General features: G+C 53.4%; 1 protein-coding gene across 1 annotated transcript in view; it reads right to left on the bottom strand.

The window, feature by feature from the left end:
• The window catches only part of LOC128266921 (sodium-coupled monocarboxylate transporter 1), a 35,071-nt gene extending 27,667 nt beyond the window's left edge, over window positions 1-7,404 (bottom strand). The window contains exons 1-4 of the mRNA XM_053003710.1: window positions 7,206-7,404; window positions 6,936-7,136; window positions 6,713-6,861; window positions 2,917-3,078 (exon numbers count right to left, since the gene is read on the bottom strand). Of these exons, the coding sequence (XP_052859670.1) occupies window positions 2,917-3,078; window positions 6,713-6,861; window positions 6,936-7,136; window positions 7,206-7,404 (711 nt within the window). The remainder of the gene's footprint in view (window positions 1-2,916; window positions 3,079-6,712; window positions 6,862-6,935; window positions 7,137-7,205) is intronic.
• Window positions 7,405-12,706: the final 5,302 nt, after the last annotated feature.

Raw genomic sequence — 12,706 nt, 5'->3', positions numbered from 1 at the left:
ACTGTCAACTGTCGCCGGTGAGTGAAACGAATTTGTCATAACCACGCAATAGGAAAAAAGTTCAAAACGACCACCAAAGGGTTTCAAACAATTCAACAATTTAAATTACAGATCGAGAAAGGACGCAACAATCAACAATGAAAGGAAACAAAGAAGCGCTAAATTTGGGCCTCGGTACAACCATTCAACATAGCAAAGCAACAAGAGACCCAAACTTAGTCCATAACAAAAATAAGGACACTCTTAATCGGTCAAAGAAGGATGAAACAACGAAGTTTAAAATAAAACAAAGAACAGCATGATCGAATAACGCAACGATCTGTAAAATGCTTCCTTTCCCATTTGCTTAGCCTCGACGAGTGGTGCGCATGCTCCGTTTTACCGGCAAGCCGACTTCCGACTTTCCAATTTGAACACTTTTTTCGTCCTACCCGTACGTCGTCCGTTTGACGGCACTCTCGCTTCACCGCCACCGCCTCGGTGCCTCAATAAATCACTCGCTCGCTACGCAAGTATTTCGGGAATGCAAAACAATCTTCCGGAGCCTTCGTGTATCTGCTTCGCCGCTACCCGCTCCGCTAGACTGCGACCGTGTCGTGTGTGTGACGCTCGGGGCGCGCGCTCGTCTCCGCCGGAGTCAATGACGTTAATGTCACGCTATTTATCTTAATAATGTGTACAGGTGAGATTACACTCATCTGTTCACTTTGCATTCGAACTTCGCACATCGCCCGATGTGGGCGGCAACGCCCAAAACCCGTTCCTCAAAGCGACGGTCGCGTCACACACCTTCGCGCGTACCCCGACGTCAAGTGAAATTTGTGGCACGTGGTTTCAATTGCCAAATTTTCAGCCTGGTCGGATTCGGGGTTCGGTCGCATTTTCCGAGCGCATTTCCCCACGGAAGATGTCTCAAGTTACTGGGTCGGTACTATCAACACACACACACACACAAGTGCGCTCGCGCGCGCCCCAAAGAAACAATAAATTTCCATTAAGACCGCTAACTGGGGTCCCGGTGCGCAAAATGGCACCGCAGGCAGCGCCAGGAAGTGCGCGATGGAGGCGCCTGGTGCCTGGTGGGTTATGAAAATATTTGTTCCCCTCGCGGTGCGCGCGCGAGCTGATGTTTGCCTCTTTGGCAAACGCAGAATCTTCGCACGCCGTCGGGCACCCTCCAACCTCCCCCTCACCGCCATCGATCCAAGGAGTTTTAGGGTTCGGCAGATGGGTTGCTAATGAATGCATAATTTGTCTAATTACCCGAACCACCGGCAAGCGGCACCGACGGTGGCGCCGTCTGCCACCCGAAGGAGGCGCAAGGCGTTCGCCTTGGCGGGGCACTTGGCTTGGCGCAAACCAGACGCCCTTCACACCGGAAGAAGGCTGCCGTACCGTGCCGGGTGGTCGAGAATAAAAACCGCGCGTTACTGCGGCCGGAAATCGTTGCCGGAATCGTCTCGCTCGGCTCGCCTTGTGGAACCGCAGTCTGCTGCTAGTTACTTGGAGCATTCACAGCAAGCTACCGTAGGCAGTGGGTAAATATTCCCCCCACGAAATAATCGAGAACTCTGAGTCAGTTTGCGTTGCATTGAGAATAGGACGCGAGTTCCTCGCAGATCTGCATGGCGCGCATTTGACAAGCAATCAGCGAAACAATCGGCCTAAGGAAAATGCCACGCAAAACAGCTACAATTAGCTCGCTGTTACTTTGGTGCATTTAATGAGACCGAGCATTGCTGCGCTGTGTGCGAAAAGGTTAAAAACCAAGGGGCCATTTCATCAACGGGTTTGTGATGTTCGTTCATCATCAAGTAGCAACAACACGCGCAAAGCATTGTCATACCCCGTACTGGCCACCGAGACACCGTTTAGCGAATTGGATGGATGGCGTCGGCATCGTTGAATGCGCACATCTTCATTTGTTGCAGCGAAGTCACTCAACTCGGTGATCGGTGGAAGCTGTTTGGTTGTTTCTTTTGTAACTCCCTGCAAAAGATCTGCAAGACTTTAGATAGTCTCTATCCAGTATGTGTGTGTGTGTGTTTGTGCAGCTCTATTGTGTCTCCGGCCTTCTCAGGCGGGCATACCCCGGGGTCGAGGGGAGAGCCCAGGAAGCGCATGAAAAATGTGTTCATTTCCCAGCGCACATCAAGCAGCTCTGTCTCGGAACGTTTGAAGCTGAGCTCGCCGCCGACGCCAGCAAATGACTCGCCCCTTAATAACAATGTAATCCCCCACCGGGTCTCGTTGATGGAACGGCGCGTCCTCTAGGACTCGACGTCGCAGTCACGTTCAAGGTGCACCAACACAACCGACCTGCTCCTGGGATGATGCACTCGCCGACCTCGAGGACATCCATTCGTTCCGATCTGTTTGTCTCCTGCACCAGAGAGCCTTTAAGTCTTTTTGACGGTCAAATAAAAAGGTGCAGCTTGGCGCCCGTCGGAGATAAAACGACAATCACTTGATCACTCTCCGGCCCCGGGAGCTGACATTGTTTCCCCCGCCTTGTGCATTGCGGACCGGCACCGGGACCGGGGTTCCGCTCTTGATTGTTTTGCTTGAGATAATAGAGCAACTCCTACCGTTCGCTCCTAAAAGAACTTCTGCTGCTGTTTCTTTGGGCTGTTTTCTTCCACAAATGTTGCCTTTAGCGTTCCACGCTCGCTGCGAGGAGAATGCTTTTCTAAGGAAGACTCCGGCAGACTGCTGGTGGCGGACTTCGACTTGCCGACTTGTAAGGCAACACCGCGCCCACGTCCGGTGTTCGCTTCAAAGTGAATGTAACACAACAAGCGAACGTCCTATATGGTCGCCTTCCGTTACAACGGTATTCGGAGTACATGTCCCGGAGCCCGGAGCCGGCGGACCGACCCCGGGCTAGCAACATAATGCTGCACCAGAAACGCTCACCTGAAACGTATCAGCGATAACGACCGCCTTCATGCCGCCCTGCGACGAGTAGAAGATGCACACGAAGTAGATCAGGACGACGGCGATGTACCGATTCAGACCTGTTGCCGCCGACAGGGCGATGGCGGGCGCCAGCACGGCCACGGAGGTGTAGAACAGCATCTGTGTGTGCACCGGGAAGAAAGAGAGAACGAGAAGCAAACGAAGGAGTTAGAGCAAGCACTTCCGGCTTGGTGTGTGTTACGGAGGGTGCACATCCCGTTCGTAAGATGCCGCGAGTAAGTGTTCTTAGCTCCGCCGGAGCACCCCCCAACCGGTTGACTTCCCGGACACGGCAAGGATTAGCAATGTTTAAGGCTACGAGCGATGTTTACAGCAATTGTGTCGATCCGCGTGGAAGAACATCCGCCGGGAAGCGGCACACAAACCATCATGGCTGCCCCATCAAACTGAGTCTTTTTTTTTGTGGACCTTAGCGAAATGCATCAAAAGAGTACGAGAGCTGCAGCCTTGGCCTGCAAAAGTGGTAGCCTATCCGATGTCCGGACGCATCAAGGCTACACAAATTATTTCCTAATCCTCTGCAGCGTGCAGATTGAAGCTTTTGTTTGGGAGCCTGCGCAAATGTTTGCGATGCGAGTGAAAATGCTTAAATTACTAAGCAAACCGGGATAAGCCTGAGAAGCTTCAGTCCCCGGAACAGCACCGCAAGCACTACCGACCATAGCCAAACAGGACCTCGAAACGGCCCAATCCTGGCCTTCTTATCTTACCGGGCCCGCCAAACTCCGGAAATCTCCGGAGCCGAAATCGGACCGGGGAATAAAATTCAATCAAACTAAATTCCAACCACCCAGCCCCTAGTTAATCCACCTTTGATAAAGTTTACCTTTCCCGCTCTAATCTCGGACCCTTTCGTCGTTCGCTCCGTTGTCTCTCTGTTCCGGAAAATCCCCCGAACTTCGAGTTACACGACCGACCATAAGACTTTGATCTGCCTTCGGTCCGATCGCCCCGTCCTGCCCCCGTCTGCCGGGAACGTGCGGGCCACAGCTCGAGGGGCACTGACGAAGGTCGCCGAGTTCCCCGAGAAATTAGAAACACACAAATTGTTCGATTAATAATCGTAACAACAAATATCACCAATATCCGCCCAGTCCCTTGCGTGGACCTTTTTCGGGGTTTTGTTCATTTTCGCAACGGGCCCGGCGAAGGTGGGGCAAGGTGGAGCAGGTGCCCACTGCCGACCCTGGACACCTGGCACCGGCACGGGGCAGGGCGCCACAGATTCCTTGACCGAGATTTGTCGTTCAAATCCCGATGTCAGTCTGTGGATCCTTCGGATATACAACTTAGGCCTAAATCCCTGGACCCCCCGGATGCGGTTGGCTCTCTCTCTCTCGTTTTATCTCGGGACCAACCAGCATTGCGGAGACGAATTGATGGTCCGGTGTGCCGCCGAATCTTTGCGCCACATCTGACTTATGATGTTGCCAATCAAACACTCGCTGTCTGAGGGCGGTAAATGGAAAAGTGCCACGAACGCGGGCAGGGTTTGGAATGGTTCACTTCTTTGCAAAAGTGTTAGGTCAGCAAGCATGTTCTCTAAATTTATGCAACAGAGCAATATCCCTTTCAGTCTGCCATTTACTGAAATGGTAAAAAATTGACTAGAAGTGGAAACAGAACAAGTTCCTATAAAATTGACCCTTTAGCCCAGGGACATCGACCAAGTCATGTATGCCACAGTAATGGAGCTAATTAATAATTCTTGGTACATTGTTGAATTTTAGAACAAATTTTGTTTGCACTTTTGGAACATCTTCTGACGATTAAAGTTGTTAACAAAATAAATCGTGATAAAAAGTAAAAGCTCTACATGGCTACTTGGTCACCCTTTTGGTCAACATTTGCTATAATTTCTTGTGTCGCTGTCGCTTGAGCAATCAGAAGACGATATCTCACTTTTGCTCGGGGCAAATTCAACGGACAGAGCCATATTAAGCACCGGCTTTAGCCGATGAATCGGTGCAACGCAGACGGATGATCTACGGATAAGCCCATCGAGACAAGTCCGGATAAGGAGCGAAAATCAACGAGAGGCTTGAAACTCGATCCAAAATAGTCAACACACACTCGTTGGCTTCAACCACAATAGTAATTCTATCCCAACGATGCCTGAACAGAAGAGACAGCTTCCCAGGCAAAGGCGTGTGCTCGGCTGTCACGTGGCACGTTTGGTGTAGCCTTTCCGTCTGGCAGACTTTACAAGGGTTTTATAGTGTGCAAAAAGCCCCACAAAACAAATTAAAGCTTCCGGAAAACCCCGGTCCGAACCGGATCCACGTTCCTTAATCACTCATAAAAAAACCGGGGGCCTGAGCGTAGGCGATACAATTACAAAACCAAAAAATCCGCCTAATCCCCTAATGTGAGCTTTTACGATGCCGGTTCCCGACCCCAAGTCAGCAACCGGCGACTGGAACCGGCAAAAAATGGCCGACGAGCACCCGGGAGCAACCCACCCACCCATATGCTCGTCGGGCGGACGGACTCGGGCGGGCAGGACGATTTAATTTTCTACTCCAACTAAACAGCTCTCGGGAGCCGGCCACCCGGGCCTCGGTTGCTTCGCCGTAAATTCGCCGATGCATTCGCCGGGCCGACCTTCGCCGACGAGCTAAAGAACTTCCGCCGCCCGCCAGGAAATAAAAAGCCAAGTACCTCCAGTGGCGAGGCGCTCGTGTCAAGCGGGTTCCGGGGCCGAGTCGAACCCTTCAAATGCGATGCGTTTATCTCTCGCCGCCATCCACCATCGCATGGGAGCCGGGAGCATAAATAAGTGCCGAAGAAAGAAGAAATGCAAATGCGATGCGATTTGGGGTCGGAACCGCGGGACAGGGTGAGCCGGGGGAAGCACATAAATTTCCCACCTCCGACACCCGACTTCCGGCGCGGGTGGCCCAAAACTGCGAAGCTGGCAAATGTGTTTGCGTATGTGTGTTGGAATGTGGTTTTCAGCTTGATTCGGTTTAACGAGAGCTCCCCCGGCCATCCCAGCCGAGAACGGAGACAAGATCAAATGTAATCAACGCAAAAGCATCGGCGCAAGTGCACCCTACGGAACCTTTCGCCCCTCACCACCCCTCGTAACACCACACAACTGGGGCCACTCCGAACGAATTCAATTTACGACCACGCTTCCCGTACGAAGCCTCTCTCGGCTGGAAGCAGCCCAGCAGTTTCCCGGTGGAAAGTGCCCCCAACGAAAAAGGGTTGGTCTGCTGCTCGGGGTACGTGGAGCGGAAAAGGCTTCTACACACACCCATAAAACTCCTACAGTACAGCGTCCCCGGTTTTGCCCGAGGTGAAATGGCCCAGGATTCCACAGCCACAGCTTTTTATTGCGAGGTGCGAATACCTGGAACAGCGCGCACAGCTGCACACGACATTGAAACGTCACAACTGCGCAGTGACTGCGTGAAGGGGGGTTCAAGGCCAGACCCCGGGGGGCGGAGGAAAGTGCGCATTTACACTCGTTAAATGGGCGCCCTTTACGCGAGACGCAACTGTTCCGCAACCCGCAAAACAATCGAAACGATCCGACACTTTGCGACTGTGAGATTGGTGAACGTGAAGTGCGTGAACGGTTGTGGTCTAGCTGGGGGCGGAGTAAGGAACGAGGCGAATGGGAGAGGGTGCGACCACAAAATCCCGCTTCCGGAAACCGCTACGGCGGCGAGCTAAGCCACCCGCGGCGGAAGGTCATCCCTGGATTCCAAGTGACTAGACTTACCTGCAGGATGTAGAGTACGGCCCCGAACACTCGGATCCGCTTGTCGAAGCGCATCCCGAGGTACTCGTAGCAGCTGGTAACCTCCAGCTTGTAGTAGATGGGATAGAACACCTTAACCGCAACCGGCACGACCAGGACCATCGATATCACTGTGAAGTAGGGAATGGAACCGGTCGGTAAAATGAGAGAGCTCCTAGGGCTGGATCTCCCCATCAGTACGTACCGATCAGCGAGAACTGCGTGCCGTTGAAGAACATCTCCGAAGGGTTGCCCAGAAGTTCGATGGCGGTAATAAAGCTAGTGGTCAGGCTGAGCGTGACCGGGAACAGACTCATACCGGTGCCGAGCAGGAAGTCGCCGGAGCTGCCACCGGCATCCAGCCCGTCCGCCGTTTTCTTCTTGCCAAACCATCCATAGAAGACCCCTGCCGAGAGGAGATCGCGATCGCGTTACACCCGTGATCTGACACCTCGCTTCCTGCATATCCACTTACCGATGCCCACCGATATGACGAGCATAGCGCCGACCGCCAGGTAGTCGTACACGGTGAACTGGGCCAGCTCGGGGCCAGCTTCCAAGGTGTGGTCCACGGGCGGCTCATCTTTACCGACACCAACAACACCGCCGACACCGAGTGATGCCGATCGTACCGAGACCGCAAACGTAACGAAGATTACCGTCATCATCATCATGATTGGTGTACCTCGGCGCAACGCCAAGGAATTGGGGCCACGCGCCACCATCTTGTTTCGCTGTCTTTCTCTCGGGGCGGAGCTAACGGGGCACGCGATCTGGCGTACTGCGGCAAACACGGTGCTGTGGCGGATCCTTCGGTGGTACTCTAGGCCTCTAGGCTAGCCAGCTGTCAGCAAGTCGTTTCGCAGACGGGTGTCGCTGGCAGGTGTCGCGTCGTGTACGTATTCGGACCAAAGCTGTCAGTAGCTCGAATTCGAATGCGGTACGGTGTCCGTGGGCGAATGATTTACATTTCCACCGACGACGATGTGCGCGGCCTTCGTAAGCGCTTACTCTCCTCCTGTGGACGAAGGGGGTTAAAAATCGTAAGGTCACCGAGGTTTCTTGGTTTGCCTTCGCGTACTCGAACGGTGCGATCGGTGGCCCGGTTCTCTGGGGGGGGGGAAGATTCTTTGCCAGAGGCCTGATCCGGGAGCCACGGGGTGGAAGTCTGTCACACGAGCCGTCCCGTAGGCCTATTTCGTCCGAGTGTCACATTTGCCGATTGTCCAAAACAAAGCTCCAGCAGCAACGCTTCGATGAACGCCGGCCTTGGACTAATGGCATTCCGATCTGGAGCGAAACCGTTTATAGGCAACTTTTTTATCTACTTCCCGGCCCGGGGCCCGGGCTAGTTGCTATTTGTCATGTCTTCCCAGCAAAGCACCCACCCCGGACAATGCTGTCCGAACACGGCCTCAATTACCGCGAATGACGTGGATCGCCCACTTCGATACGGGTGGTTGCTGCTGATCACAACAAATGGGTTTTTATCGTCCCGTCGTCGTCATCGGGCCCGGAGCGGTCCAGTATTGTTGCAGATCGGGTGGGTTCGAAGAAGATCGATCCAGTTCAAACTCCAGAAAGGCAGTCAGGTTCGCGGCGCGCTCGTGTCGGACGCCTTTCGGGGACCCGACCGAGCGTGGGTTAGATAAAGTTACCTCTCCAGAGCGCCATCTCGCGAGCTACGCTCCGTTGTTGATTGACTTATCACCAAACAATCGCCCCATCATTACGTGGCGGGTTGTGAAGAGGCCCACAACGCAACGCGGGCGGAGGAAGAAAACACAGCCCGGCCCAGCATATCGTAGCATAGGGTATTTTTCTGACTGATAGCCAGTCGTCAGAGTGTCGTCAACAGCCTTCGGCTGGGTCGATGATCCAGCTCCGGTAGAAAGTCGAGAGGCACCAGTCGGTCTAGCATACGGGAATTCCCCAACTAGCACCGGCGAAGGGTTGAGGTGAGTCACCCAAACTGGCGACCGCGAAAACAGGAGTACCTGTCACTGGGCATCAAGACACAAATATCCGATACCCGCGGCTGTTCTGCAAGACGCACGGTGCCGTTATCGGGGTCGCGCCTCAAACAAGCGACCGCGGACTCTCCGGAAATGTTCGTCACGGGGTGTGTCTGCACGGATTCGTGTTAGATAGCAGCAGATTCAGTTCGACAAAACAATTGGCATACTATCGAACGCGTTTTCGCAGCGTTGTTTCTACGGCACGCCGCAAGAAGAAATCGCATTTGCGCAACACCTTCGTATCGCTGTCTCCCGCGTGAAACCTACAGATACGGTGACAATAATTGACCAGCAGCCATTGATTTGATGGCATCACGTTAGATGGGCATTCGATCGGTCTGGCTGCGGTCAGATCATTGCCACAAGTTGCATTTCAGGCAACTCTTTCTTTTTGGTAATTTCTAGATATTCCATAATCAATCCTAGAACTTGGAAATTCCCTGTCTGATCCAGTACTCCAACTGTCTTCGACTGTCATGACATCTCAAATCCGTCCTTCTCAAACCTATGCAGAGGTAAGAGGTGGGACTTATCATCATCATCACATAATAATGAACGTTTGACTGATGCTGGGAGTAAAAAAATACCGTACTTGTGGACATGTATATTTCTTGGTTTTTGAATCAAGAAGAAGTTCACATTTTCGTGATCATTTCGTGAACTTTTCGCCACTTCCAAACTTAGCATCACGTGATATAGTTAAAGGCATCGATTAAGGAGAGTTATTAAAGATTATTTGAAGTATACATGAATTCCTATTATTTTGGGTTCCGTAAACTGAGTGTCGAAGTTTGGCACTTGCCATTGCCTGGCCCACCTAGTGCCGTATTGTGCGATTGGGAATTATGCAATAATATTTAGTAAAACTACGCTGCAGTAAATGGTGGCTCATACCTCAACGGAACTGGCGCTTCCGGTGGGCCAACGCACGATGTTTAAGAAACGTTCTAAACTGCAGCAGCACGATAAGTCCAAAGCTGCCCGTTCTATATTGCATTCGCGTTGTCCTTTGCGTCGTTCGCCGAGCGCACGGGCGAGACAAAGAGAGAGAGAGAGAGGGAGAGAAAGCTAACCTTTCCCCAAAAAAAACGAATCGTTCGTAAGCTGGCTTAGCCGCTCTCTTCCGGCTAGACTAGGGTCCTGCGTCCGATATAGTTCTGTGCACTTGCAACTTTTAACGAGAAAAAAAAGCACGCACACACACAAACACTTTATCCACTGCGGGAATTGCGGCCGGGGGAAAAGCTCATAAACAATGGCTCAATCTAACGCCACGCCATCCGGGGGACCGGGACACTGGACACTCTTTTCGCTTAACTTGCGCTTCGCTTGCTCCGTGCGTCGTCCGTGTCTGCACCGCACGAGACGAGATTCGAAACTCAATAACAACAAATTGAACCGCGGCCATTTATTAGCGAACGGCTGTCGGCCTGGTGTGTCGCTTCGCGCCCTCTCCCTCCCCCGCCCAACACCCCCACTCCCACTACCGGCGGCTGTGAAAAGCTTTCGAGTGTTCGATGCTTCCCGCAGAAGCACATCAGCACATCAGAACGATCGCGCCGCGAACGACTCCCCACCCGACGCATTCCTCAGTGACGTACGGCCCGCGCTCCCTGGTGTGAGTACGTCCGGTGCGTGGCAGGATTGTTGGCGTGTGCGCGTGTGTTGGTTGCGCGTGTTGAACTTTCTGCCAAACCGGACCGGAATCGTCGGCCGGAGACTCCCTCGCCTGGCCCCGTGCCCGGTGACCTTGCGCCCGGGCACCGCGGCAATTTTTGAGCCGGGTGCACCGGGTCCCCGCCGGGTCATTAGCGGGGTTTTCGAAATTTTCCACACTCATCCACCGGCCCACCGATTCCGCTTTGTCCTGGTCCTTCGCTGCTCATGGCGTGCCGACAACCTTAACACCGCTGAAGGGCTCCCGCGTGCGCGCCGCTCACAGCCGGAACGGGGCCAGCGGTGAGCCGGATCGGTTGAGTTAGAGGAGGATAGATCTAGTTCGAACCTCTACCGGGCGGTCCTAACCAGCCGCCCCGGTACCAGCCGATGGTGAGGACGATGCAACGCGGACAACGCGCTCGCTGTGTACAGCTCGCTCATTACAGCTTCCAGGGTCGCAGCCAATTGGCGGCGGCGTTCGATGAGAAATGTTTCACTTGGACGACGCCTGACTGTTTTCGTTACCGGGTTCGGCTCCTTGAAGTGTTACGTACTCGACGCTCAACTCTCTCGCGTGAACCGTTAATGGGTTTGACACTAATTGACTGTCACAATCGGCAGCGGATCGCGCGTCCGGCTGGCCTTCCGACCACTCCAGAACTGGACTTGGTCCCAAAAGACACTCTGCCTGCCTGGAAGGATGTCCTACTAGTGCGCACTTCGTGCGGGTGCGTATCTTCTTTTTCCACGCATCGCCACCGGATCGCGGGGACCGATAACGGAAGCATTGCGTCTTATCAAACACTGCCCCAATGAACTCAATGTTTTGCATCACTTTGCGTAGCGTTTAATTTAGGAGGCGCCAAATTTATGGCGCAATGATTGAATATACTGTTTGCGGGTTTCGCGGTGAACTTTGGACCCGTGGCGCTATCTTCTTGACGAATTTTAATTTCCTCGTCGGCGCCAGCCAGCCAGCGAAAGGCGATGATGAATGGAACCATCCCCATCCGCGGCTATCGGTGTTCAAGTACTTCCGGCAGGCTGCCGGAGAGTTTCGGGCCAATTCCAGTCCTAGGCTATGATGTCCAGAGATATGCTGCTCGACTCGCTTGAGGCTCGCTATCTGTGCCACTCAACTGTCACGGACCTTTATTGCACTAATTAAAACCCTACTCGAGCCTCGGCCGCTCGAGTGGTTCGGCCTACCGGACTACTCGCTATTTGTTGCCGCTTTTTTCCATTTCCCACCCGACCCGGGGGCAATTGAACTTTGGTTAGCTGCTGCCATTGGTTTACGCCTCATCAATCATTTGCCGGAGGCGACACAGTCATCGACATGCAAGCTCGTAAATTCCACGCGGAATGTGGCGTGTCTTGCGCGGCTAAACGTGAAGCAACAAAACACGGAAACTTTGGTCGTTAATTTTCATAAACATTCTCGAAACGCACTCGGTGGCCCGGTGTTTTGAGCAAAAACAAATAGTCGGCACGTTGTTGGTGCTTCGCGGTAGGTGGCCTTTGCAGCTTTGTTAGCACCACCGCACCAACTAATCGGTGGCTCAACATTAGGGCGTTAAATTAAAAAGTCCTTCGTAGGGCCCCGAAGCTGGCCGTAATAAACAACGTACTACCGCCGGAACAATCCGGATAAGTGCAAGCGCGGTCGTCTCACCTTCAACGAAACTGGCGCTTCCGGTGCGCAGATTCACGAAAATTGATAACAATTTTCGGTAACTGCTCTACGGCGGCCAGATAGGGCGTCAGATGATGCATTCGCGGCCACGGATACTGGTCACAGAATACACACGGATACACAAAACGGAACCGGAACAACTCTGTCACTACGGCACACACTTCCTATCGCGCCCGATTCTTTCGCACCACTCTGGCCGAGCTCGGCGGTGGAAGGCAAATTTATGGTTCCACGCAGAAGATCGCGGGTCAGATGCGTTGCGTACGGTGTCACGTCGTGGGTCGACTGCACTACGATCGCCAATCTAGCCACCGTCGTAGAGCCAAGCGACCCTATACTTAACACGGCGGGTCCGTTTCTTTCCAATTTGCGCTTTTCTTGTGCCCTTTCTTCGCTCGGTCGCTGTCTTGGACGGCGCCCGAAGCCAGTGCCAGAAACCGATTCAAACCGATTCACACCATGTTTGGCGCCTGGCACCGTGCGAAAGGTGTAATGCGCGCGGGCACCGCGCCTGCCACTATCATGAGCCACATGGAACCGCCACATGGAACACCCAGCGGTACGACGGTCTGCAGGCGCGCACGGGGTCTGGGGCGAAGACGA

This window comes from Anopheles cruzii, chromosome 2 (genome assembly GCF_943734635.1).
Source record: "Anopheles cruzii chromosome 2, idAnoCruzAS_RS32_06, whole genome shotgun sequence".
NCBI classification, from domain to species: Eukaryota; Metazoa; Arthropoda; class Insecta; order Diptera; family Culicidae; genus Anopheles; species Anopheles cruzii.
This window is presented reverse-complemented; position numbering and strand designations above follow the sequence as displayed.